Here is a 27,916-nt window from a genome sequence, read left to right on the forward strand (position 1 = left end):
CTCTTGACCTAAATATAGCCAACCTGTGGTTTAACTGAGGAAATAGAAGTTGCTTTATCTAAAGCATTTTTTGTATTATCTGGAATCAGCCCATAGCAAGCTCTTTTCTTCTTTGCATGCACTGGGATGTGTCCATGAGGAACAAAAAACATTTCTAAGAGTATTGCAAGGCATCCTTGCATTAAATCAGCTGCCTCTGGCAGTGCAGAAGTTTGTGTTTCCCAGGGATTCGGAGCACAACCCCACAGGCACCGGGATCGGGGCCGCGTCACGTCTGTCACAGGATACAGGGGGAGATTCCTAAAAAACCCTTCCTTTAAAATAAGAGAAACTTGGTAAATAACTTCCTTGGGAGGCAAAAAAGAGCTTGCACATGTGGCTAATACAGGATTTGCCCCTAGTGCTTACAGAGGGGGTGATGAATTGACTTCATGAGTTGTGAACGAGCGCTGGCGGGGACGAGGATGAGGAAGGAATGGAGGAAGGGGGTATTTTCTTCAAGGCTTTAATCCTAAATATCACCATGGCGGAAAAAAAAAACCAAAAAAACCCTGTGGAGAAACCATCTCCAGCACTTCCCTGGGGCCAATTCCCTGCAAAGGGGTAGAGGTGAAGGGCACAGAGCACGTCCCAGCCTGTGCCAAAGCCAAACACGCACTCCAGCTCCCCAAACTCTCCCTCTCCACCAGAAAAATCCAAATATTTGGGCTGGCAGGGCTGCAAAGCTGCGCATGCTTACAGGGGAGTGCTTTATTTTTTTTTTTTTTTTTGCTGCAAGGATGGATGCAGGCCAATGCACTTAATAGTAACCACATGGTAAAATAAATAAGAATGCCTGTATAGACTTAAAAGTAAATGTTAAATATTTGCTCTGTTTTTTTTTACTGATGTCTCCTATGCCAGCTTTGAAATGGCCCTGTGGCAAACAGCGCTTTTATTTTTCTTAAGCCTGGAACATTTAATAATTTCTAATTAAAACATCTTACATTTTTAGGATATTTATGAGCAAACTGATATGGGCTCCTAAAATGTGCCAGGAAGGGGTAAAAGCCATACACTACAGTCAGATTTAAAGGGTTTATTTTCTTTCAAAGCCATGTAAAAACTTTATCCACATTTTTTTCACTTTTGAAAAGGTATCTACTGAATACATGGAGGAGTAGCCATTAGCAATTTATATTTCTCTTCCTACATTTAGGAGCATTTTTCTGAAAATAAGTAATCATCCTCCAGGCCCACGGTGGAGAGAGAGCAGCCTGAACACAGGGGCAACTGTTGGGTAATTCCCTGTTGCTGCGAGTCCTTGGGAGCCAGGAGTCAGCTTTTACATATCTGGGATGCCTAAGTTAGCTTCAAAAAAATAAAGTAATTTTTGACTGAATGCTTTATTTGCTCTTTTTTTCATATTATTTTTGCAAAGAAATGAGTCAACTTTTCCACTATTTTATATATTTAACACAGCAAGAGTGGTGATACATACTACTTCTCTCAACACTTTTAAGACCAAAACCAGTTCCAGTTTATACGGTTTGCTTTTTAAAGAGCAAATCTTTTGGGGAAACTTGCAGTTCTTACAGAAATGAGATTGAGCAACTAAAGTGCACTATTCTTTTTCTTAAAATGTAGAAATATAATAGCTATTTCAGAGCTGACCAACAAAATACTCCAAAAAGTGAGAAATACTGAAAATAACAAATAATCAGTCAAGACATGCTCTAATGGCAGGAAAAAAAAAAAAAGAAAAAAAAAAAAAGAAGGAAACATCTCTTGCACATTCAACAGTGTAAAAAACCCCAGCTTTATTTACATTCCCATCATCACCCCACAGCTGACCAACATGGGCTGTCACGGATGCAGGAAGCACAAGAGACCTTCAGGGATGCTCCAGGGGAGAGCAGCTCTCAGGGCAGTTAGTACTGTCTGTCTCAAAGAAAAAAAAAGGAATTTTCCCAGCAAGGGCCACCTGGGTAAGAGGAGGCTCATTTGTATGAATTATGCATGAGCATGCAAGGAAATGCTGCAGCAGGGAATTTAAGGGTGTGTTTTGGCAAGGCAAGGCACGAGCGCCCATGTTTGCAGCAGATGTGGATTAATATGGCATATCTGAAGGCAAGTCAGGAATCTCCAATTTACACAAGTCATGACTGGACAGGGCTTTTTTTAGCTGCAGTTGGGCTGGAAACTTGTCCAGCAGCAGAGCAAAACTGGAAATACTTATTTAATATTTAATACTGGCTGTTTACATTAACTCCCCCTGCCTTCAGAAGTTTTAAGTACATTTCTCCAGCTATCCCCACACAGGAAAGAGAGGAGAATATGCATCGTAATAAATAAAAATCCGAGATTACCTGAAGTTCAAGTGCTCCACCAGAACGTACCCATCTGAGGGAGGAGGGAAAAGGAAGGGAATTAGCAAAACCTGGGCCAACGTGGCTGAGCACGAAGGACGTGCCGTGGTTTGGGAGGTGATTCGTTGGGCTGCAGACTCACATCTGCCCTGGGCGTTGCGGCAGATGACGGCGTGGCCCTGCACGGCGTCGATGACATCCAGCTGTTCCCCAGCTGTGAGCGGGAGGTCGGCGCGGCGCTGGCTGCGCACCGAGCGCGCGGCGGTGGCCGTGGCGAGCACGCGGATCTCCTTGTCGTACTGCAGGACAGGGAGCGAGCAGGAGTTATTCTGTATCTGTATCTGAGCAGGTGGATCTCCTTGTCCTACTGCAGGACAGGGAGCGAGCAGGAGTTATTCTGTATCTCTGTTTGCAACCCCTGTAAGGGCGCTGGGGAGGGAGGGAAGGAAAGGTTTCAGGTTGGGTTGTGAGGCTTTGGGGAGGAGGGAGAAAAATCTCAGCAACGCCTCTGATGAAGATCCAGATTAGGGGAGTAGGACTGATGACTTGAAGTGGCTACCTAAAACAGAGGCTAGACAAATTTAAGAGAATAAAAGTGGGTATTTATTGAAGGCCTTCAACAGGTACATGTTGGGCAGTCACAGCCTCCCAGAGGCTACGCCCAAGATGGACAGCAGTCATGAGTTTTTCAGGCAATTATAAGTTTGCTCCATTTACATATCAATTAATCCTCCAATTACAGCTACAGGTAATTGTGGGAAAATGGATTTGTAGAAAATTCTCAAATCCTGACAGAAGGCTCACATAGTGTGCATCTGTATGCAAACCTTGAAATAAGAAATGCTGACTTAGAAATGCCATGGCATAGGGCAGACACTGCTGAGAGAGAAATGGAACTAGAAACAAGTTTCAAAGGATGGCATTGCAAATAAGACTGGATACTTTGGAGAAATAGAACTATCAAAGATGCACTGTAGTAAGAGCCATGAGGGGTAATTTTAGATTATTGGCTTTAAGGCATCTACAGCATGGCGTGGCTAAAGCTGATAAGCCAAGAAACAAAGTATATTGTCATTAGGAAATAGTTGGCATCTGATTGTGATGGCATGAATTATGACATGAGTATTGTCTCACCCTTCTCATGAGACTGAAAATGGAATAAAAGTTTTTAAAACACCTCTCAGTTGCCCCATCTCTGGGTCAGAAAAGTGTATAATCTGACAAATCGGTGCCCTGTGTGAGGAGATAACTTGGCACCAGTTTGCTCCCCCTCAATTCTCTTTTTTCTATACTTTTCAGGCCTGAGGCAGTAAGCTGCCCTTGAATATTAGGCCTAGATGAATTGTTTTGTCTGATCAAAATGTGAAGACTGTTAACTGATGCTTTATATGGAGTTTAGAGTTATACACTAATGCAATACAGGATTTGAAAAAATATAAAAGCTAAATCCTAAGGCATCAGGACAACTTTCCCAAGCTGAGGACCAAGACACCACCAGGTGTCTTTTAAGCAAACCACGGAGCTGCTTTTCTCCTCTGGAAACCCCAGATTAGGCGAGAAGGCAACAAGTCAGGGGAAAACTTTCCCAGCATAGCTGAGGACCAACAAGATGAGTGGTTTAAACAAGCCACAGAGCTGCTTTCCTCCCCTGACACAGCTAGAAAGTACCATAAACACGCACCATAAATGTCTCTCTAAAGAGCTGCTCTTCTTTGTCTATCTTCTTGCTCTTTTCTTCACCACTCTTCTTGAATTTGAAGATATTTCTGCAACAAGAGAGAGACACACACACACATATGTATTTCTGAACTGCATTTAAATAACCCCTGGCAACCTGAAATTGCAGCCCAGAGCCTAATTCCAGCCTTGTCTGCAAGGAACTCTTGGAATAGCAAAGCACACAAAGTTCACATCCCTATTTCTCAGAAAAGGGTGAATAGACAACTCAAATTTAGTGAGGCACAACTTGAGCCATTTTGTATCTCTGGGATAATTTTTTTCCTTTGGTCTGTAAGCAGCGTGGGAACAAATAAACTCTCTATTGAGTGTTTCGAATCAGCCCCATTTTTAGGGAAGTCAACAATTGACTTTCCCCCCAGCAGTTTGTCTCCTTCTGGTTTTATTTATGCTCAGAAATAAAGGGTCCCCAGATAACTCTCATCCTGAGTCACTTAAGGAAGTGGGGTTTGACACAGGTCTCCAGATTCTCTTTGGGTTTTTTAGCACATGGAGGAGAAAGTCCCCCAAGCAGACATTTATATGGCACTGTAAAGTGGAAAACAAGTTCTTATAACCCACTTAAAGGGAGTGGGGCATTCCCTGCACATGGGGATGCCACTTTTTCTGATATGTGAAATTACAACTGTAGCAGGAAACAAACACCAAACAACAAAAAAAAAAAAAATCCCCCATCCATTTGTAATAAATTATTTGTCCTTGGCTGATTTTGATGCACTTAAAATTAAAGTGGAAGGGAAACAAGAGTTGAAATTAGGGACTTCTAAGCTGTGAAGAGATTCCTCCTCGGGCAGGACCTGTGATCTCTAAGGGAAAGTTGAAATTGCATGGACTCCCTGATGGTCTGTAAAGTTATACCTGAGGCTTTGCACAGCACAACCAGTGGTGTTTGAGCAGCCCCATGCAGGAACTCTGTGGTAAGAACCTGAAAAATGGGTCTCTGATTTACATTCAAAGTCCCAGGTATTAGGTCATGAAAAAGGTCATTGTGATGCACATTTTTGTGATCTAAAAGGGAAAAGAAATCTCCCACTTCCATGTGAATTTTTGCAGCACCAATAACAAAAAAAATTGCTTTTATGCACAAATGGCACAGCAAGAGTCAATGCAATCAGCCCAAATAATCAATACTTTAAAATACAAGGCTCTTGCCAAAATCATAGAATCTTAGAATAATAGAATGGTTTTACCCCCCTGCCATGGGCAGGGACATCTTTCATTATCCCAGGTTGCTCCAAGCCCTGGCCAGCCCAGTCTTGGACACTTCCAGAGATCCAGGGGCAGCCACAGCTTCTCTGGACAACCTGAGCCAGGGCCTCACCACCCTCACAGGGAGGAATTCCTTCCAAAAATCTAATCTAAATCTACTAAAATAGCAAAAAGGAGCCAAATATATAGGAAGTAACAACTTTTGGCTCAGCTCAGTGGAAAGTCATGACAAGACTTCAGGATAAGACCTTTGGGTATCCTCCCCTTATGCTCAGTTCAGATCCAAGGCTTTGTTTCACCCTTGAGATATTTTCTGCAAAGACTCCTGAAATCTGCCTTCAAAGGGAAAGGACTATCAACCAATGTCCGTGCAATCAGGGACATCCTGTTCCTGAAATCATTCAGGGATGTGTACAAAGTCAGACAAAATGGGACCACAGAATGGAAATCAAGACCTTTCCACGTCGTCGATGCTTTTCCTTTTGTCCTTGTACTCTTTCGCCACCCGAAGTTTTGGCATCTGGGCCTTGTACTTGTCATCCTTCCCTCTGAGAGGAACAGACAGACAGGAATTCAGGTTTTTCCCAGCAGATTGTGTCCCCTCCCCAGACCCATGTACCTACAGAGCTGGGATTTTTCTCCATCTCCCCCCACACCCTGCACTGAAATGCAAACACTTGCTGTGATTTACACCAGCACGCGCAGCCACCGCAGTCATCTGGCAGCAAGACACCAGGACATGCTGTTCCTATTAAAAGAGAGCCTGCCAGGACGGGGCTGATAATCTGGTCTGGGAGACGGAGTTTTCCTTCCTTAGGAAAAAGATCTGATTTTTCATGTGTTTCATGTGTTTCAGGGAGCTGCTCTCTCCTTTTCACGTCTCTGGCGCTAACTGGGTAACAGCGAGGAAATACCCTGCCAAATCAAACACACACAGGGAGGGCACCTGGACTGTCTCCAGAGGACTGAATCCCAACCAGATCACGACCCTCAGTAGGTTACAGTACCAGGCACAGGTTTGTGCCAGGAGGAAAATCTTGGGTTAAGGACAACCCTGGGATAGAGCACCCTCCTCACCTGGTCTCTTTCTGCCCCGCCTCGACATCATCATACACGTTGTCCTCCTGGGAGACAGCTGCTGTCAGCCAAAGTGCAGGACAGAAAATGATTAGGAGATGCCACTCTGAGCCTGGTACTCCAAAAAATCTATTGCAAAGGAAACTGGGGCTGCTGCTTGTCGCTCAACCCAAAGGGGCCAAGGAAATGCAAACGGAGCCTTGGAGCTCCCAAACACTCAGCAAAGGTCCAGCACAAGGAATGATGCTTGGGGTTGGTTAGTTGTATTTATGGGCAGTTTTCTGCATGGGTTTGGCCATCCAGCTCCATGGGTGGAGCAGGAGCAGTAGCAAAGCCTCAGCTTTGCACTGCAGCCAGCTCAGGCAGCGTTCTCAACACAAGGACTTGGGTGTGTTCACTCCAGCATCTCCTCAAGGTTGAGGTTGTATCCACCCCATTTATGTAAAGGGTGAACTTGACCCTCCAGCAGGCAGGAATAAAGAGTTTTACAAAGAGTAAAACCCTTTGTAAAGGGTTTTGTAAAGCTAGAGTGCCATGGGCCCACATACCACTGCCAGCAGTGGTTCTGCATGGGCTGTTTCACACATTACCTTCCTGGATATATCCAGATCTGCAAGGGAAATGCTCCTTCTTTAAAGCAAAACCACCCAAAATATGAGCAAAACCCCCACCCCTCAAATGAAACACAAATCTCTATCAAGTCTTCAAAGCTACTGCTGCCACAATACATGATTTTCAGAAAGGCACAGTGCACCAAGGTGATTGTACAGAACATTTGGATCTTCAAACACACACAGATCCCCAGGAGTCAGGTACAGGTATGTGCTTACCTAAATTTGGTACTGAAACGGAAACCAGTCTGTGGAGAGAAAAAAGGCTTTTAGAAACAGATCTGCACATCAGCAATGCCCAAAAATCCACGAGGAGCCCCAAAAAGCTGTTAATGATGCTGTTGAAGTGACAGAGACAGGCCGAGGTGTATGGGTACCATACAGCATGGTACCAACAGCATTTCCCAAAATTAAATCCCTTGCTAAATAAGCATTTCCACCCTGACAGCAAATAAGAGCCATGTGTTCATCAAGCAGGAAGGATCTACACTGCAGCCAAAGAACAGTCCAAACTCCTGCTGCCCTTCTCAACAGCAAGGGGGTTGCTGGATAGTTGGAATTTTTAGTCAGTAGTAATTCCTTCCTGCCAGTCTACCAACATCAGGGGTTGTCCAGGAATTCAAAGGTGGCAATGTCTGTAGATATCTAAGATGATTTCAGGAGCTTTTAGGGTTCTTTGAGACAGGAGAATGGCACAAAACCAGCTGGGTCTTTCCCTTTAATGATATTTATATTTGAAGGAGCTGCTACAGGGTGTCTTGTGCGAAAAGATTTGTAAAGAAAACAAACCTTCCTACAAAAAGAGGAAAGAGGAAAGGTTTAACCTGGAACTCCCAAAGAAATAAGAAAAGGCAGGGATTTCCTGGAGTTCAGGCACCGTGTACAGGGTGAGGCACTCGCTGGCAGCAGTGGAGGACAGGTTCTGCAGGTTCTGCACACCTGAGGAAAAGGCAATTTCCCTGGAAGCTTATGGACAGCTTTGCATATTAGAATACCCAAAAAGGCACTGTAGGAAGTTATACAATATTCCCCACCCTGTTAGAATGAAAACTCACTGTCAAACTTCTTCAGCAGATGCTCTTGCCAGCTTGGCTCCGAATGGAACTTGGAATAAAACCCCCATCAACAAGGCTGTCCCTAATCCTGGCTCACAGGTCAAGGCAGCAGGTATCACCATTTTACACTCCCTTGTGTCATGCTGAGGTATCAGAAAGGTACCAAAGGCAGCAGAAAATCTATGAAAGCCTGGAAACTGCTATAGGACCAGCTCCAGGAGATTCCTGATGCCAGAAATTCTGGAGAAGCTGCACAGATGGACCACTGGCCACATCTGCCATGGTAGCTCCTACTGAGTTGATAGAAGCATTTTTGGCCTAAGTTTCCAAAAAAAAAAAGAGCTGTATTCCTTACTCCTAGACCTCCTGCTCTCAAAAAATTGCCAGGAGAAATGCTCAGGTTTGAAGGGGGAAGGGGTGAGATCACCATCATTTTCTTACCTTAGGTTGTTCTTGAGCCTGAAATTGTTCAGCTTCAACTTTTCTATCTTAAACAGGTTTCCAAATGTCTTTTGTTTTCCTGTTCTGTCCAAAAGAGAAACAGGTTTTAAATTAAAAGAGACACAAGGTGCAGAAGCAGCCCCAGAGACCCCGAGGCAGGGAAAGGGAGGGCAGCAGGCCCTGGACCTCAGCTCAGAAGAAGAATTTAAGTGTTAACAGCATCATATGGATGGTAGACTCATTGGGATAAGCACCAGCAGAGCAAAAGGTGCTTAATTATTAAGACCAAGCTCCTATCTTTGCTTTTTTTTCCTGTGTTAATTGAAGTTGTTCTCCTCTGGCCCAGCAACTAGAGGGTGATCCAGGTTTCTCTGGAGTGAAAATTCCTGAGGAAAGGGCAGCATCACCCAGAAGCATTGCAGTGACCATTAAAGGGGACATCAGGGACACTTTCTGAGCCACCCTCCATCACACATTCCTATTGTGCCTGTCCTTGAGGAGGACAGTCCGTGGCACACACTTCTCTCTGAAGTTTACAAAGGGTTGCAAATCTACACAGCAATTTTCTTGTAAAGTATCTGCAAGCAAGCCAGGTCCTCCCCTGGGTGTCATTACCCCTGCACAAGGGCCATTAAAAACCCTTTATGTGTCTCAGCACACTTAATCCTGCAGGTGGGATCAATAGAGAGATCACAGAAAGGCAGGTTTGGGGATTAAGACCCTGACCTCTGAAACCCGTGAATTTGGTCCCAAACGGTCTTGAAATTCCTTTGCAGCCCCAGCAAGGTGCACTGCTCCCTTTGTGAATCAGCAGGAGGGTTTTAATTTCTGCACCCACGTGCAGAGGGGCGAAGAAGAGGCACGGATGTGCTTCCCAGGGGTGGGGATGTGCATGATCCATCTGGGAACACTTCCCTCTGGATGGAGGAGCTGCTGCACCCCCACCCCGCAACTCCCAGGGACAATTTGCAGAGAAATGACACTTCCTTCTTTGAATAACCATCCTGTCACCTCCAGGGGCTTCAGCTATCCCCTTTTCCCTCCCTCTCTGTCACACACGGGCTGTACATCCACGTGGAAGCTGGACTGGGATCCAGATGCAGGCCAGTGCAAGCCTCCCATCCGTAAGGGAAAAGCAGTTTACAGCAACACCTTATAATTCCTCCCACACTGCTCCTCAGGAGAGAGCCACCAGATGCACTCCAAGCAATCCTGTGCCACACTGCCTTTCCCAAAGGCTGTCTCTATTCCTTACAAAGGCAACTTTTTACTGCACGAGGGTAGGGAACCACACAAAACTGAACTTCACCTTACACCTCCTAATCCATTTGGGAAGCTCAGGCAACACAAAAACCCGAGGCTGCAAAACTCATTGGTTTTATAACACACCCCGTGGAAGCAAATATCTTGAGAGTCTACATAAAAAACAAGCAGGTTGCAAGTTAGTTTACAGTACATGGGGTTCTTCTCCAGCCTTCTGTGATCTCAAATGTGAGCATTTTGTCCTGATTTATGGGGACAGTTTGTCCCTTGAGCATCCCCTCTTTTGGCACACACAAAGAAGGTGCCAATTCCTGAGCAACACTTTTAAACAAGAGAGGGCAAGTGAGGCTGTCCTGTGTGCTTGATGCAGGAATAGGTCTGGGAGAGCAGTACTTGGAAATGATGGAGGGTGTTAGAGGAAGAAAAATCCCCCTCACTGCTTTGGGATTTAATTTTGGTAATGACTTTTTGCTCCCTTTTGTGATCCAAAGAGGAAAGAGGGAGGAAGAAGGGAAGAAACCCACCCACACAACAACTTTTCTGCAGTTGAGTCAGAGGGAAAAAGAAAGGTTTCCAGCCAGTACCTGGCATGTGAGATCAAGGCTGAATGGCCAGAATTTCAAAATACAAGCTAAGAAATTGCAACTTACTCCGGTTTTGCTGGGTTATCACCCCCAATCTCAACATCTTCATATGTTTCCTCGTAGCTGTTTCCTGAAACTTAAAACCAAGGCCTGCCATTAAGACAAGTTCAGTAGCAATAAGGTGAGGTTTGCTGGACAAATTGCACCCAGACCTTTTACATTTTACTCTTAAAGAGGCTTCAGGGCTGCTCAAATGAATTCCATGCTAGACATATATACTACTCCCCACTGGTTTTAATGGGAATTCAGAGCAACCCAGCCAGAAGGAGACACTGTAGATGCTGAAAGTGAAGCAAAACCATTCCCAGCATCTCCCAGGGACCAGCCCAAATTAAAAGCAGCTTCTGTTTGAGCTTCCCCACTTACTGCTGTCTGAAGTGAAGGAACTTGAGGCGTCTGAGCCGTGGCTGCTGGAAGACACAAGTGTGACATGGGGGTTTGCAGCAGGAGGGATTTAAAATGACATTTCCTAGGCACAGGCACTGCAAGAGCCCAGGTCCACACTCACAGTCTGTCCTGCAGCTCCTCAACGTCGTCATAGATGTCCTCTGGTGCCTGCAGAGACTGCCCAGGGTTTTGGCCCAAGGCTGTTCCTTCTGGCTTTGGAGCACCAACACCCATGCTGTGCCCTGGAAATGAGATTATAAATTAAAAAAAAATAAATGAAATAAATTATAAATAAATGAAATAAACCTTTGCTTTAGGGGCTTTTCTGAGGAATCTCTCAGAGAAAGAACAACTGTTGAGGGTAACACAACAAATAAGAGCCTACAGATATATTTTCCTTTCCAGGAGTCCAGGAAATTCTCTGCTCTGAGACACTGCAAGAAACAAAAGTGAACAATTTTCAAAGTTTTTCACTTTAAAAGTCATAAAAATATTTTATGTTTAAAAAACTTAAAATGGCTGTCGATTTTTTCAGTTGTGGCAGCTCTGACCCAAATCTTCCTCACCTAAAAGCATCCAAGAGATTATTCTTGGATCTCCAGAGAAGTGATTGGAGAGAAAGCTTGGCATGGTTGGTGGAAATGTTAAGATCCAAATAATGAACCAGTCCATTGGAATACACCTGTAAATCAACATCTTGGAAAGGACCCAAGGAGGATGAGCATCCCTGAGATGGATTTCACTGGGGGCTGGAATCAAGCCTGGGAGTTGCACCTCATGAGGTTAGAAACAGATTATTACTGGAGAACTCCTAAGTGGCCATGCTAAAACCTTAACTTAAGAGAGGTGGAGCGACGCAGAAATGCAGCCACACAAATAAAAGCAGATAGTGTTTGTAAATGAACGTGGGGAGTGGGCAAGGCCAGGCTGGGCAGGGCTTGGAGCGCCCTGGGGCAGTGGAAGGTGTCCCTGCCATGGCAGGGGGTGCAATGAGAGGATCTTTCAGCTCCCTCCAACCCAAACCATTCTGATTCATGCAGTAGATCTTGCTGCACACAGGCACCACCTCAATATGGTCCAGCTAGAGACCAAAACTTCTACAAAACATCCACAATCAGCAAATTAGAAAAGCAGGCAGGGGTGGACCAAACAATTCTCCAAATCAGCCTCTCTGTTGAAGCAGGAGGCTCACCAGGAGTACTTTGGGAAAAAAAAATCCCAACAGAAATTACCTCCAGCTGTTCAAAGGTCAAGCAAACCAGCAAGATCTTTTACAGAAACAGACACCAACCAAACCAGAAAATTATTATGAGGTGATTTAAAATAATAAAAAAAAAAAAAAAAAAAAAAAAAAAAAGAGAAATACCTGAGAACCACACCAATAAAAATAACCACAGTCACAGTCAATTTACACTTTCTCCTTCACACTCTGCTCTGTCCACAGAGCCCAACAGAGCTACTTTTCTCTCTTTCATCTTTGAAATGCTGCCATATCACACCAGTGGCTTGCAGAGCCTTTGCAGAATAGGACCAGTGAACATTTATAGCTGAAGTTGTGCTTACAGAGGGGATGTGATTTGGTTTAACTGTGCAGCTGAGGTGCCTTTCAGCAGCTCTGGTCGCTGCCTCAGACCATCCTGGCAGAAGGAGCCCAAAGTCAGCCTGGCACCACGAGGAGATGGAGCCAGCACCCATCTCAGCCAGGCACAGAGGGAGACTTCAGGCTCTCATCCTGCCCACTTGCATTTCCACCCCAAGCCTTGGCCAGCCCCTTTCCTGAGACTCCATAAATTATGAGGAGCAGAGGAGATGGATTTCAGCTCTCACGGATAAGGGCAATCTGCTAGAAAAACAAACACCTTGGCCGGAGTTATGCAGATGGTTAACCAACCTAGGAAGCTGTTTGCACAGCCAAAATAAATGATCCAGACCAGAATACAAACGCTCATGCAACCTTTTGCCCTGGTTTAACTAAATTGGTTCAAGAGTTGCATCCAAATTTAACGTTCTTTCCCATATGGAAGAGACATTTGGGCAGCAGATGGGGCTGGGGATTGGGGAAACACTCAATGGTGCAACGAGATACTCACAGTGCTCTGCTCTGTCTTTTGCCAGCCCTGGTGGGGTTGGATACGTTGCATTTTGGGGACTGGTCACATCCTGCTTCCCTTGCAGAACCTTCAGCCCACCTCTGCCATCTGCCTTGGCATGGCTGGTGGGAGACATGTACTCATTTCTACCTGTCTGGGATCAAACACTGTGTTTGGTCAATGCAGTCCGTAGAAAACAGCTTTCTAATATAGATTTCTATTACACAACTATGCATCCATAAGAATAGCAATTATCTGTGGACTTAAAACAGCTTCACACCCTTCCCCATCAACCTTTCAGGCTGAAGCAGTTGAGTGATGAACAAGCAAAAGAAAAGGTGGAAACCCCCTGGGATTAAGGGCTCAGGTTTCAACTGTTTCCCAAACAGAGGGAGGACAGAAGGAGAAGAGACATCCTATAACAATTATCAAAATTAACCTCAAGGATACAATACCTCGAACATTTTGTTCTCCTCCAGTTTTGCTCTTTCATCACTTGGTTCTCCCTCTTTTTCATCCTCTATCAGACCTCTTTCTGGGCTGAAATGTTCAGAAATGAGAGAGAACTCAGCACACAGACACTTCAGCAAAGTCACAAACACTTTGCCTTGTGACAGTGCCCAAATACATAGCTCATTTTCCCTCTGAATGAGGGAGATGCCCAAATGACCACCAGTAAAGTAAGGGCAAATCCAAATCTAAAGGGATAATGCAAATAATTCTTGGAAGAGAGACAAATTAATACGATTGTTTCCTCATAGCTGGAAAGGACAAAATAGATCCATTTGTGGTGGCACCTGGATCACACGATGTGCCTCCCACCACACTGTATTGAGATTTAGGGAAGAACAAACAGCAACAGGATGCAGGACTTGATACCTTTTTTATCCCAGCATCACAACATTTCCCATAAAAGTGACCCCTTTTTATCACATAACTCTTCAGTCACCACCAAAAACCCAGCCTTCAGACAGTGACCATGAATACACACCACAAGGAGCTCGAAGTGTGACCTTTGTAGGGTGAAATTCAGAATGGACATTGCCTTGCCTTGGACCTAGAACCAGGTGCCCCAGTTTGAGAGCCTCATAACTCTCCCTGTTTACACTCTTCAGGTTTCAGTAGGAATAGACAGTGCAATTTTTTTACAATCACCCCTCCTGATATGAAACAATCTTAGAATCCATGAGTGCTGGCAAAGAAAAGCATCATCTCTGCTGTCTTGGTCATGAAATATATGAAATTTCTTTCTATTTACTGAGTGTTACAATATTCAATTCCTAACCCGAATCCGTTGTGGGGCTAGAAGAAGTTTGAGAGAGAGGAAAGGAAATTACCTGGATTTGGCAAAGGGAAAAATCTTCTGTTTCTAGAATAAAGAAGAGGAAAGCCTTCAGCCACTGTGCTTTTCTCAGCAGTCAAGCTTTCATACAAGGCCTCAACTGTCAACCAGCATTTAAAGAAATATTTCTTTCGAAAGCCCAGAAGTATTTTATGTTTGGAATAGTCATCAGACAAGGATATTTCATCTCCTTTGCAGGACAGGGAATACACATATTCACAAACTATAGAGGGATAATAAAACAGTGCTAGGGTTGGACCAGTGAAGGTACTGGTCAGCATGGAAGCTGTTACAGAAAGGAGAGCTTGCAGAGGAAGAGGAAGTTTTTTAAATTTAAATAAAGATTTCCCAGCCTGCCATAAAATGAGACTCCAGCCAAGCCAGAGAACCTCTCTGCAAATCACACAGAGATAAATACATTTGGAAAGCTGTGCTGCTTCCCAGGCAGTGTGATGGCTTTGCAAGCCAGGACTTGAAACTGGAGTTTGACATTTTACAAAGAGTTTCAGCAGGGCCAGAGCTGATGGCCAGGACATGGACATCTCCTGGCACGAGCTCTCAGCTGAGCTCAGCCAAGCAGGGCTTATCTAGGAACAGCTTCAGCAGTTCCTGCCCCGTGCATTCAGGATTTTGCCTCCCCTGCAGGATATTCCCCCTGCCAAGGGAAACTGCCACCCTCTGCAGCCAGGGGGAAGTGAGAAGAGTGATCTGCAGCAGAGAGATCCCTGCAGCAGGGGATGAGGGCCCCTACAGCTGTGCCCACCACACTTGTCCTTCCTTCTGAGCCACAACTCCAAGTGTGCTGCCAAGCCAAGCAGCCTGGCTCAACTTTGCTTTTACATCTTCGCAGAGGGATTACCAGCACCAGCTCACCCTTGGCAGGAAATTCCAGTACATTCCAGTGGATTTTTTTCCTCCAAAAATTCGTATTCTTGATGTTGGTGCTTAACACTTGGTCCATCAATCCAGCTGGTGTTATCACTTCCTTACATTTCTGCAGTGGAAATCAAGGGAACTGACTCTTCCCACTGGTATATTTGGGAATCTCATTAGTCTTTGTATCCCCTCTGCTATTTCCTATTTATTTTCTGAGAGTCTTCGCAGACAGCACAGAGAGAAGTTCTTGGCAGGTAAGAAATACAGATATTAGAAGTTTTCAAGACACTTACCCTGTGTTTTTCAGGCTCTACCTTAGGTCCTAGGAAAGATATTTATGAATAGATATTAATTTTTAGTCCATGTTAAAGTCACTGCACTTTTAGGTGCAAAAGTCAGCTACAGTTGGGGTGTTCAGCATCCAGGCACACATTCACCATGTCCTGCTATTATATATATATAATATATTGTATTATAGTTTATATATATATATATATATATATTAAAAAATAAATATATAATATATATAATTATATATATATATATATATATAAAAAATATATATTTTTTTCACTATGCTCTGCTCTTTGAGCATTGGTTTGCATGCAGAGGGCTGCAGCACCAAGCCTGACTGGCCACAGTTTTCAGGGATCTGTGAAATCCCAGGGGGCTGTGGCAGTCCCCCACAAGGGACTTGCTTGGCTCCTTTCCCACTGGGAGACAAAACCCGTGCACATGGCAGAAGTAACCTCCCCAAAAGAGGCATTGTGAGAGTGTGGAAAATGTAAAAGCAGAGCAGTGGCAACTTTGATAGAGAAAATTATACTGGGAAAAAATATTGATGGACCTGGAAAAGTCTCGTAGTCTGTGCCCTTCTGTTCCCGAGAAGACACTGAGGTTTGCCTCACTATCTTCTTTTTATTCTCCTCTACATGGGCCATGTCTCATGATATTCCCCACTGAGTTTTACTATAAACATCATTTTACCCCCAGAATTTTAACTTGTTTTCCCATTGCCCCACTGCACAGGGGGACAGGACACTCAAACTTGTTCTCCCAGACCACTGTGCAGCTGCTTTTCTCAACAAGAAACTGTATTATTTCCTATTTTAAAGGCTTTTTTTTTCCCAGCTAGCATGTAATTCACCTCACAGTGCTGCCTTTCAAAGTACCTTCAATGACACACAAGGTTGTGGTGTCCCCAGACTGATTCAGGTACATCGGGGTTTCTTCATAATTATTCTGCTCTTCAAGTTGAGCACTGAGAAGATGAAAAAGAGAGAAAAGATTTTTTTTTTTTCTCCTTTCAGTAGTATGAAAAAAAAAATCATCTTAAGGACAAGGAAATCAAGCACTTTGATAGTGAGCCTACAAAAAAGCAAGGTGAAATCAGGAATTCCTCAGGGGGAGAGGAGACCTGTGGCAGATGCAGGGCTCAGCTGAACCTTCCCCCTGACTCCACGCTCCCACTGCTTGTCCTTTGGGAGGCCAGGCTGCATTTACAGGGCTCAAAGCACACCCTCTACCAGGGTTAGAGCCTCCTGCCTACAGCAATCCCTCAAGTAGAAACAGGGGAAAAAAACCAAATACCAAAAAAAAAAAAAAAAAAAAAAAAAAACAAACAAAAAAACCCACAGAAAAAAAAAAACACCAAAAAAACCCCAAAAAAAACCATCATGAAACAAGGAAATTGACAAGCGCAGCATTTTTCAAGCCTACTCAGGTACTTTGAAATTGATAACAATTCCCATTTGTACTCTTTGGCACTTGGCTTCTCATGGGAGGGAACAAAAGAGGAAGCAGAGATAGCAGAGGGGACTTTTAAAGGTCCTGCTCCTGAGCTTATCAAGCCACCCACTCCATGCCAACACCGCGAGTGGCACGTGCCAGCCACAGGAGGAGGGAAAGCACCACAGCTCCAGCACCACACAGCCTCAAGTGCTGGGCTCCCCAGTCCAGTTCCCATCTCCCCATCCTCCTTTTTCCTTCCCTCCTCCAGAAAGTCACGTTAGTGTCATTTGGGAGAAGATGCAGAGGGGAAAAAACCAGCATTCCTGAATGACCCAGGCGAATCCAGCGGTCCTTCCCCTCCGCCCACAGAGGTGGGGTTTTTGGCATTTTAGGAATGTACCAGGAAGCAGCAAACGCACAAGACACAGCTTGCAACACACGTGGGGGACAGGGTAAGGCAGGGAAAGAGCACCAGGAAGAATTCTAGTAAGAATTTCTTTCTTCTAGCTGTAAAAAACCTCAGGGAGGGTCTGTTTTTCCTGGAATCACTCCGCTGTCACAACTCAGCTTCAGCAGAGAAAGGACTAAGGGCAAACCAGAACACGAGGAACAAGAAACTCAAGGTGCACTCTGACAGCAGTGAAATCAGAGAAGGAAACAACCCCTGAAGTCAAGCAGAAGGCTGTGCTGATGGCAGGGGCTGCCCCAGCCCCCCGGTGTCCCCTGCAGCCCCCCAGCACTGGGACACTGCCTTGCTGTCCCACAGCGTGTTCATCCCCACTCAGCTCAGGAACAGTCAGCACAAGAAACAATGTCAGGGTCTCTGAGACCAGATTTCATTCCAGGTGAGGCTTTGAGGAGGGGAATTCCTGTCCTCAAACTGCTGGTATTTTGCTTTTATGCCAGAGTTATTGAATTAATTTCCCCTGTTATCACACAGTTAATATTTAACAAGTGACCTACTGTAAAGACCATATCACAAGTGTTGGAGCAAGACAGCTAACCCTGCTGCATTACATTGCTAGAAGAGCTTCTTGCAGTGCAGAACAGCTTTGGAGGAGGTTATTTTTTGACCAGTTCTCTTCTGACAAGTACAGGTTAAAAGTTAACACCAGCCCACGCTGGCAGGAGCACCTCATGATGTCAAGAACAACTTGCTGTCGATAGCTGGAGGAGCTGTTTGGGCACAGAAAGTATTTTAAGAATTCCCCTCTCTTTGCTTTGGTTCAGCTGTTCCATTTCCCCTTTTCACAACTACAACAAAACATGTGTATGAATATTTTCCCCCGCTTTTGCTGTTCTTGTTGTACAAAACCCAGGCTGCTGCACAACCACTCATGACAAGTCAGAGACCAGAAAAATCAGGATCTCCCTGCATACAGAAGAGTTGTGTCTGCAAGATTTTTGAGCTGTTTCAGACAAACTCAAGTGATTTTGGACCACCACCCAATAAAAACCTCACTTCAGCAAGTGGAGGCAGCTGAAGGGCTGGGATGGTAAGGGAGGGCAGTGGCTGCACAAACACAGGATCACAGAACAGTGAAGGAATACAAATTCCTTTGCTGCTGGCAAAGAAACCCCCAACACCTGGTTATGCCAGGGCTTTGTTTCAGCAACAGTTTTCAAAAGCATTTCTTTTCTAAAAACACAAAACTTGAGTACACAGCACACAGGAAGCAGAAAACACACAGGGAGGTGTGGGGGGGTGATGACTGTGCAACAAAAGCAATGGCTTTTTTGGGAGTTCTGCTTCCCACCAGCTAAACCAGACCTAAAGACACATGGATATGATTCTCCATGAGGCTTTAAGAGCCCACATGAGAGAAGAGGGGTGAAGTTTTCTCCATTAGGAAAGGGTGCTCCCAGCCAGCTTTGAGCTTGCCATGTAGGTTCATCACACAGTCACAGAATCCTAGAATGGGCTGGGTTGGAAGGAACCTTAAAGATGATCCAGTTCCAAACCCTCCCTCTCCCACAAGCAGGGACACTTTCCACTAGACCACCCTGCTCAGGATCCCATCCAAGCTGGCCTTGCACGCTTCCAGTTCCTTGAACAGCCCCTGGAGCAAGCTGCTGCCTCCAGGAGTGGGCCATTCCCTCCAGGCTGAAGGGGAAATGGGATGGGGATGTTCCCACCAATGCCTCAGGTTTTAGCTTTTATACTTTTCAGATTCTGTGCTGCTTTAATGCGTATGTCTAAGCTTCATATTATGGGATGGTGAGCTCTCTTCACAGAGCAGGGAGACAAAACAATTCCTGCTCCAGCTGGGGACCAAGGACAAATGATCCAAATCTCAGGCCCAAGAGCACAAACAGCGTGGGCTGGAGAGAGAAAAACAAGCAGGATGGGAGTGCCTGGGCTAAAGCTGGAATGGGACAATGAACTCCAAGGTGCAAATGGAGCAGAACTGATCAAAGTGAGAGACCCTGTGAATGGTTGTGCATTTTGGGACCATTTTGGTTCATCTTGGGTGCAGCCCTGGCTGGGCTCTTGTGCTGCCCAAGGTGGATCCATGGAGGAGATCCTTTGAATAAATCCCTGCTTTATTCTGTAACTCCATCCAGCCTCTGTTCTAGGTCAGCCTTCACAAGGCATCACCATCACCTGTGAGCCACGCCCTGCCTCTCCCCAGGCTCACCTTTCAGGGGTCAGGTAATCCTCTTCTCCAGCAGCTGCACACAAAGACACAGAGGATTAGTGTTGGAAGGCAAGCCCACGCCCCCCCCAGAGCACATGGGGGGTGTGACAGGGACAGCCCTTCCTCGCTGCACACAAAGGCAGGTGTGACACAGGACTGCCAGCACAAACTGGGGACGTGGCTCTGTTAGTTTGTCATTATTATTTCACATTTCCTGGCAACAACCTCAGGCTTTCTAGAGACAGATAATACTGGGAGGGCATGGAGATGATGGCATAGAAATGTAACTAGCTCCCCCCACCAGATCAGTATATTTAGAAAAGGCAAGTAGGCTAGAAAAGAGTTTCAGTGAAAAACCCTCTTTCCCTCTTGTTCTTATCAAAGCCAGGGCACACCAATAAGAACTGGCACTGTAAAGCCAAAGAGACTTTAGCAGAGCCCTTCTTACAAAAGCAGCTCCCTTTGAATCCATAAAAAGTTGTGCCTAAAGATCTGGCTGTAATTAAGGCTGTATCTATAAAGAAACACCACTTAGCAGCTTAATAAGTGGTCCAGAATATTCTATTATGCAACATCAATAGGGTTTTATTATGGGAAACTGAACTTTTGCATTTCTTGATGTCGGAACACTTAACGACATTGCCCTCTGTTGTAGTTAAAACAGAAGTGGGGGGGATTAGCAGACTATTTTCTAACAATTTTATTGTGCCTTCCCACAGTTGTGTGCTCCAGAGTGGAGGCATTTCCCATTGAAGAGGAGTGATAAAGATCAGCTCAGCTCACAGGCAGCTGCTGCTGCTTTACAGCCAGCTGTAAACTGCTCTCAGCACAGAGGGAAGCGGGTTTCTGAGCATGGGATGGCGTCCAGCCTGGAAAACCAGATCCCTTTTCCAGATTAAGAGCAAAAATCGGCCCCACTGAAACTGCTGAGCTCTTATTAATGTTTGAGGAAGAAGTTATAAACAAGTAACAATGTCTGATTTCAGTGTTCTGGAAATCGCGGCCTTACAGCTGTCAATAAACTGCTCATTTTAATTCCTTTTCTATAGAACAGATCTGGGGGAAAAAGACTAAATATCTCTTACTTGTTTCATTTCCTCTGTGGACCAAAGGCATGGTGCTTTGGAAAGCACTGAGATCAACCTTTGGGGGTCTTGGAGGCTTCCCAGGGGCAGGACCCAGGGACTCAGCTGAAGGGAGAGGTTTAATCCTTGGCCACTTGCTCCCAGGGCTGTAAGACCATTTTCCTGCTCCAGGCTGGCAGAAGGGAGGTTCCAGTTCTGCTCCAGAGAAGCACAAGGACAGGCAGCAATTAGCCCTGATTTAAGCAAAAATCCACGTAGGATCATTAGTTGTTGCACTGACATTTCTAACCAGCTCTGCCTCCTCCCAGTTTCAGTGTCCCCATCACACAGCAGGTGCTACCAGAATGGCAGAACAAATGGAAATGCCCATTTTTACAGATTTTTACCACGTGAACCACGCTGGGGTCTCAGCTCTCGACAGCTCCCTTCCTCTGGATTATAAAACACCAGCCCAATTTTCTGCGCTGGTAACAGTTTAATCCACCAGGATTTAGGGCCGTGGCTGTTTGCAGTGCTCAGGCCAGGTGAGGTGGCTTTCCAGGGTAAACAGAGATTTAAGGTTTTCAGTGCCCCGTCACCCAGTCACGTCAGCAAGGGGAGTTTCACAGCCTCTGAGTTTCCCAGCAGCAGTTTCTCTAAGAAATATCTTCTCAGATCTTAAATATGACCTTCTGCAAAGCTGGGAGGGTGCAGAGGCGGGGGGTGGGAATTCAGGTTTAAGCTCTTTTAATTAGAATTAAACTGTCTTTGCAGACCAGCCTTTCACATCTGTGTGAAGTCACATTTACCTTGGGATTGCAAACGGCCAAAGCACACCAAAACTAAGATAGTTTCCTGTGCTCTGTTTTCATCCTACTCTCAAAATGTGGGCAATTTCTTAGAGTGAATTTTTAAAATAATTTATTGGATATTCCTTTTATCCAAGTGGAGCAGCAGTTTGAGACCCCTTTGTAACCTCCAGAGCAAGAACAGAACATTCCAATGGGCCAGCTTGGCCTCTTGTTTGAAGGTCCCAACCCCCAGGAGCTTTTCTCTCCTGCTGCTGTATCCTGCACTTCCAGATCACCTATACACTCATATATTTCTATATTCAGGGTTAAGAATACACCTTTCCATACCTTTCTGGTGCTGAGGTGGCTCTCTTGGTGCACGATAACCCGACTGGCAGAACGCAGATGCCACCACAGCCTCAGCACGTGCTCCATCAGAGCTCCTGTCTCCTCTGGGAGCCTGAGGAAGAGCTATCCCTCTGCCATGCAGAGCATCCTTCCTCTGGGCACGCCAGTCCAGCACAGGGCAGCTTCCAGAGGGTGGCATCCTGGCACTGCCTGATGCAGCAGGAGCTGAGTTGGCTGCCCGCTGGGCTGGGAGTCTTGGACTTGTTTTCTCCTTGCGGGATAAAGTCTCTTCCCAGATCTGTAGGACATGCTGGAAAGAATCCGAGAGCTGAGGGTCCTCTGGAGTTGCTTGGCTGGATCCTTGCTGGTCAGTGCCACAGGAGAGCAGAGGCTTTTCTGAGCTGCTCTTGGGAGAACTCAGCCCTTTCTCCGAGGCGCTGCTCGTGTGCTCTTTGTTGCGCCCCGTCCGCTCCCTGTAGCCCTGAGGCAGTGCCAAGGGGTTGTGCTGGGTGAGCACAGGGGGCTGGGAGCTGGGGTGGGCAGGTTTGGACACTTTGACCTCTCTCTTAGTCCGGGGCAGAGGGCTGGAGCTGGTGTTCCCTGCAGAGCCAGGCTTGGGGGCGATCTCCGTGGGAGGTTTCTGCCCCGGTTTGTTGGCCAAGTTGGAGTCATTCTGAAATTTTGCTCGGAGGGCTTTGAAATCAGTCACACCTTCCTGGGTGAGGGGAGAGAGGAGAGCACAGAACAGCTGCTTACAGAGGTGGCAACAGGCAATTTAAACAATCATGCTCTTTTCAGAGAGAAACAGGCTGCACACTCAACCTTGGTCACCAAGGATATGCCGATCCTGGTGAAAATTTAAAAGCAGCAGAGGAGAATTTGCTCTTTCAAAGGATCCTCCAAAGGCTCACAAATCACTTCTGGTGAAGACAAAAGAGCTGAAAACGGTGGGAAAATGCAGGAGCACAGCATGGAAACCAAGCAGGAGCAGTGTGGCCAGGGGAAATGCCTCCTTCTCCCCAGTGTCACCCAGTGATGTAGAATTTCTCTCGGGAGGATCTGGCAAACACTGAGTTGAATGTTAAAGCTTTCCTGGCAGAGGTGCTGCAATGCTGTTTATACACCTGCTGGGTATGAAAGCTGCACTTTATTTTCAGTACACAAGCACCAAACAGGGGAGAGGCCAGTGCTGCTCCAGAGATGCCCAGTCCATCCCCACCCTCCTTGAGAAAACTCCACCATGAGAAGAGAAGCACTAAATAACCTCCTTGGTGCTGCACTCCTAATGACCTCTGGGACAAAAATCTCTTCCTCCAGGGTGCTGGTTCAGCTTAGGGTCCCTTAAGTCACCCAGGGCTCTTTGGATGCTTCTCCCCTTGCCTTTCATGCCACTCCAGGAAGCAGAGCACACATAACCCAAACACGCGGCACTCGGAGAGCATCTCCCAGTGCAGGTGATGGATACTGGCTGTCACACTCAGTTCCTCTCCCACACAGTTACCAGACCCCAGGTTCTTGAAGAAAAGGAGCAAATCAGTGACAGTGCAGTTTAAAAGGGCACCTAAAGAACATTTTGTTTCAGCCCCTCACTCCCCTGCATCCCACGCTGGAGAAAAGGGACCACGATTTTTGCCTGCAGTGCCGTGGCTTAAATTCAGCCCTGAACTGAACTAGGGAGAAAATATGAAGAAAAATTTATGAGCTACTTAAGTCCTTGAACTGCTCTATAACTTTTTATATGCCATGATTACATTAGGTGCTCTGCTCTGGCAGCTTAGTTCAGCGCAAGGCTTCACGAGAACCTGTCTAATGAGGAAATTGGAAAAAATTATCTAGGACAGAACTTCGTTATTCTGAAAAAAGCTCCAGCCTTAAGTGTTAAGACAGAACAGATGAATAGCATACTGAGGTTTTATTGCATTTAATTGCACGATTTATTAAACACTGACAATTTCTCTTGAATAACCCCTTTCACTGACTTTATTACTTTCACAGGGTAGTACATGATGTAAAGAACCAGCCCTTGGGGGAGAGGTTTGAATTGCTCCAATTATATTTCATATTAGTGGTCAGCAGCCTGATGCTGTGTGAGCTGCCCAGACAGGCTAATCTAGGGGCGAGCCATGGGAACGGGAGCTTCCAGAGGCACACGGAGGATGAATCAGGTTTTGGGGGGAAAAAAAATGTTAAAAAAATCCCACATGCACCCAGATCCCTCCAGCGATGCCAGACAGGAAATAAAGCAGTGAGGTGCCCCAATGCAATTGCAGGGAGCTGTTGCACGAGCTGCAGCAGTGGTTGAAGAGTTCAGAGCTGTTTACCTCCCCGCGCTGATTTTCTTTACTGGAGCAAACAATTCCTCATCAGTGCCCTCAGAGACAAAGAAAAGCGAAAGGAAAAAGTACCTGCTTGTCTCAGAGTGCCCCAGGCAAGGCAGACACGGGGTTCTTGGTCAGGCCTCTCCCTGGCGCTGGCTGTGACAGAAATGGGCTGTGACAGTCACGAGCTTGGCACTAAGTTTAATTAAAGTGGGATGGATATGAGCTTTCCTTTCCCTCCTTCAAATTGTTATTCATCTTGCCCTGAAACGGCAGCTTCAGCTGATTTGCCTAATTAAGAGGGAGATTACCTGTGCTCAATGCACTCTCAGTGCCCCTCACTCGGATATGGTTCCCCCAGAGTGCAGCCTGATGGGATGCTCATGGGAAGCAGGGACAAGTACAGCCCCCAGCCAAATAGAGAGAACTGCTGGGGTGGATGGGGTTAAATTGCCACCTCTTGCACACCCACACCCAGCTGGGCAATCCATCCCTCCCCAAAAAAGCTCCTGCAAATGCTGTTTCCTTGCACAGGGCCGAGCTTAGCCAGACCCTCCAAGGTGCAGCGAGTTCTCCCAGTCTCTGCAGGGATGATTCTCCATCAGAGCTGGGACTGTTTCAAACCACAAACCCATCCAAGCAGCTCTCCTGTTTGATCCATGCACCTTCAGCTGGCCCAGGGAGGTGCTCAGGCTAAACACAGTGTCACAGGCAGGACACACGTGGAGTCCCAGTGTCCCAGGAGCCCAGGGAGGGCTCAGGTCCCCTGAAAATCAGACCAGCTGACAAGCAGGGAGAATAAACTCATAAATTTAAGGGCTTGCCAAAAGCTCACAACGTGTATTACAGCTACATCTGGCCAAATAATCGACTGTGAATAATACTACATTTGGCAAAAGCCCACGCAAGATGAGAGGGGAAGAGAGAGAAAAAAGGAAACAAACTCCCACTGGCCGGAAAGCTGTGAGCATTAAGGAGTCAGGGGACAGAAGCATTACAGAGTCAGGGGGCAGTGAAACTTTCCATATTTTCTCCCTAAAAATAAAGTGCTCTTCTAACATCGAGATCAGTCTAGGAAGCAGAATAAAGCTCAGCTTAGACCTATGATAAGGGCACCTTTTAGAAGGAGCACCAGCAGGAGGTTTAGGCTGATACTTTGGACTAAACAAAAGGAATCTGAATTACAGAATCCTAGAATGGTTTGGATTGCAATGGACTTTAAAGATCTATTTGTTCCAACCCCTTGCCATGAGCACACTCAACACTGACCAGGTTGCTCCAGGCCCCATCCAATCTGGCCTTGGACTCATACAGGGATGGGGCAACCTGTGCCAGGGCCTCCCTATCCTCACAAGGAAGAATTTCTTCCTAATAGCTGATCTAACCCTGCTCTCTTTCAGTTTGAAGCCATCTCCCTTATCCTGTCATTCCAGGGCTTTGTCAGAAGTCTCTTTCCAGCTCCCCTGCAGCCCCTTCAGGTACTGAAATGCAATAAGCTCTTCCCCAAAGCCTTCTCTTCTCAATTAATTAATTAAATTGAACTAATTCTCATTAGTTTCCTGAAGTTGCTTTTCTAAAATGAATCAACACAGGAAAATAAACCTCATTCAAGACGTGGCACGCTGGACAGCCGAGAGGAAGCACTGCCTGTTCCCCTCCTGGAATTTTTCTGGTTTACTCCATCCTTTATCTTGATTCCCAAGGGAGCTGTGGTGGGTAAATGTTTAATCTGTGCTGCCCTCTGCCCTGGCTGGGACTGCTGGAGCCAAGCCCAGGCACCCCAGGGCAGGCACTGCAGATATCATCGACTCATTAACCCTCTGGCTTCTCCCAAAATAAGTCAATAAACCCCACCTCGGCTTTTTGTTACATTAAGAGGCACAACTGCAGCTCGTGTCAGAGTGAAAGGGGAGGAAAGCAGGCGCTGGGAGCCCCTGCTTGGGGCAGCAAAGCAGTATTTGTGTGTTCTGCACACGGAGCGGGAGCGGCGATGAGCGCGCACCTCACTGCCAGGATAAATTGCTCCCAGCACTCCATGGAGAGAACAGCCCCAAGCTATGGATCAACAGCAGAAAAGCGAGCAGAAATCCTTCCCCCGGGCCAGCTGCAGAAGAGACAGAGCCCCAGCAGTTACCAGGTCCATCCCTCGCTGCTCCACGCCAGCTCCAGCGCTTCAGCCCGGCATGTTCCGTGTGCCCTGCCTGCCCCCGTGCAGTCCTGCGGCCAGGTGAGGCGGAGCCAGCCCTAAACACACCTGAGCTGAGCCTGGCTCTGCCCCCGGGGCGGGGAGAGCCTCACCTGGGCAGGGCTGAGCCTGCCCAGCACTCCCTGACCTGAGCCACAAATGTCAGCACCGCGGCAGGCTTGGGATGGGAAAGGGATGGGAAAGGGAGAGCTCAGGTTTGGTTTGCTTTTTGAGGGAAAGAATGGCACTTGCTCTCAGCATGGGTGCCCTCACAGCACCGTCTGTGTCCGTGTGATGTCCGTGTCTGTGGAAGTTTGTAAGATCTTTGAGTGGTTTGGTAAGAAGGGACTGTAAAGATTGGCCAGTTCCAACCCCCACAGCATGTTCTCAGGTCCCTTCTCACACCTGGGGCAAGCAAAACTGAGCAGAGATGAGGAACCCCATGATGTCCAGCAGTAATTCTCACCCCAAATTTCAGGTCTCCCCATAGGTGACACCCACCCTTCTGCACCCTGCTCTTCCCCAGAGACCTCGGAGTGATTAAACCAGACATTCCCCCAGAGGAACCAAAGGTTTCCTTCATCTCTGGACAGCAGAGCCCAGCAAAGACAGACATACTTGCTGCAGCTCACACACACTCCCTGGTGAAGCAGCTCCTCTCCATGGAGAGATGTTCCTCAGGGTCCTCAGGACAGCCTGGTTAAATCAGGGCAAACACGACTTCTCCTATCACTGGGTATTTCTGCCCTGGAGAACAGACTGAAAGTATCTGTCCAAACACCGAGCCTGTGTTTTTACAGAGCATGTCTCCCAGGAAAAGCAAGGCTGGTTAGCTCGGCAAGAAGAGAGCTGAGAGCCCCGGGACTTCCTTTTCCCCTCTGTAACTGGTCAAATATTATTTCATCTCTCTCTGCAGGAGTGCTTGGTGTTTTCCTTGGAGCAGGGACAGCTGCTGCACGGAGCTGTGGCATTCAGAGGTGGCTGTTGATGGGGTTTGGGAGGGCAGGAAGCCACAGGCAGCCTGAGCAGTACTCACGAGCTGACCCTAATCCCACACACCAAGACTCAGCCCCTCTCCTATAGATCATTCCCAATAACATGCCTGGGGAAAAAACCATAAAGAGACCTTAAAAATCATCCAATTCCAACCCCCTGCCACGGGCAGGGACACCTTCCACTATCCCAGGTTGCTCCAAACCTTGTCCAGCCTGGCCTTGGACACTTCCAGGGATGGGGCAGCCACAGCTTCTGTGGGCAGCCTGTGCCAGAGCCTCACCACTTTACAGGGAATATTTCTCTTTCCTAATAGCTGCCCTAATAAACCTGCCCTCTTTGAGTTTGAAGCCATTCCCGTCTGTCCTAGCCCCCTCTGCACATGGGCATTGAGCAAATCCTAGCCCTGAGCATCCCTAATGCCTTCAGGAACTGACCCTGCTTTCCAGAGCCAAATGTGAGGGGAGCTGAAAAATAACTGGAAGAGAAACTGAGGAAAAGAAAAAGGCTTGTTTGTCAGGGACATGACTCGAAGCATGAGTCTGGTTCCTCACCACATGAAAAGCCCTGCTGCCTCGTGGAGGTCTTGGAGAAGAAAGGGGGATCCTGCTGAGCTGCAAGCTGGCAGGGAAGTCTCCCAAGCCAGTGCTGGAGTCACAGCATGATGGGAATCAATGCCAGCTTTGTGTACAGGTAGCTGGGGAGGATTTATGACCCGCCCAGTGGTGTGAACACAGACCATGAATTAAAGCACTGTTGGAGAATCA

General features: G+C 46.6%; 1 protein-coding gene across 3 annotated transcripts; it reads right to left on the reverse strand.

Annotated features, from left to right (window-relative positions):
• Positions 1 to 1,748: 1,748 nt before the first annotated feature.
• Positions 1,749 to 26,180, reverse strand: FYB2 (FYN binding protein 2). Of its 3 annotated transcripts, none has more exons than XM_053985758.1 (20): positions 26,106 to 26,180; positions 21,654 to 22,368; positions 20,536 to 20,730; positions 19,451 to 19,484; positions 16,253 to 16,341; positions 15,374 to 15,402; positions 14,200 to 14,231; positions 13,318 to 13,402; positions 12,863 to 13,016; positions 10,894 to 11,014; positions 10,752 to 10,792; positions 10,392 to 10,461; positions 8,479 to 8,562; positions 7,202 to 7,230; positions 6,372 to 6,432; positions 5,750 to 5,842; positions 4,030 to 4,114; positions 2,491 to 2,647; positions 2,349 to 2,382; positions 1,749 to 1,920 (listed from the first exon to the last, which is right to left on the reverse strand). In XM_053985758.1, the coding sequence occupies exons 1-20, from the start codon at positions 26,112 to 26,114 to the stop codon at positions 1,911 to 1,913; spliced, it is 2,127 nt and encodes a 708-aa protein (XP_053841733.1). In that variant the 5' UTR covers positions 26,115 to 26,180; the 3' UTR covers positions 1,749 to 1,910. The 3 variants fall into 3 exon arrangements, with proteins under 3 accessions (XP_053841733.1, XP_053841732.1, XP_053841731.1); XM_053985757.1 differs by having other exon boundaries at positions 6,372 to 6,429; positions 10,752 to 10,795; XM_053985756.1 differs by having other exon boundaries at positions 10,752 to 10,795.
• Between the last annotated feature and the right edge of the window lie 1,736 nt (positions 26,181 to 27,916).

This window comes from Vidua macroura, chromosome 9 (genome assembly GCF_024509145.1).
Source record: "Vidua macroura isolate BioBank_ID:100142 chromosome 9, ASM2450914v1, whole genome shotgun sequence".
Classification (NCBI taxonomy): Eukaryota; Metazoa; Chordata; class Aves; order Passeriformes; family Viduidae; genus Vidua; species Vidua macroura.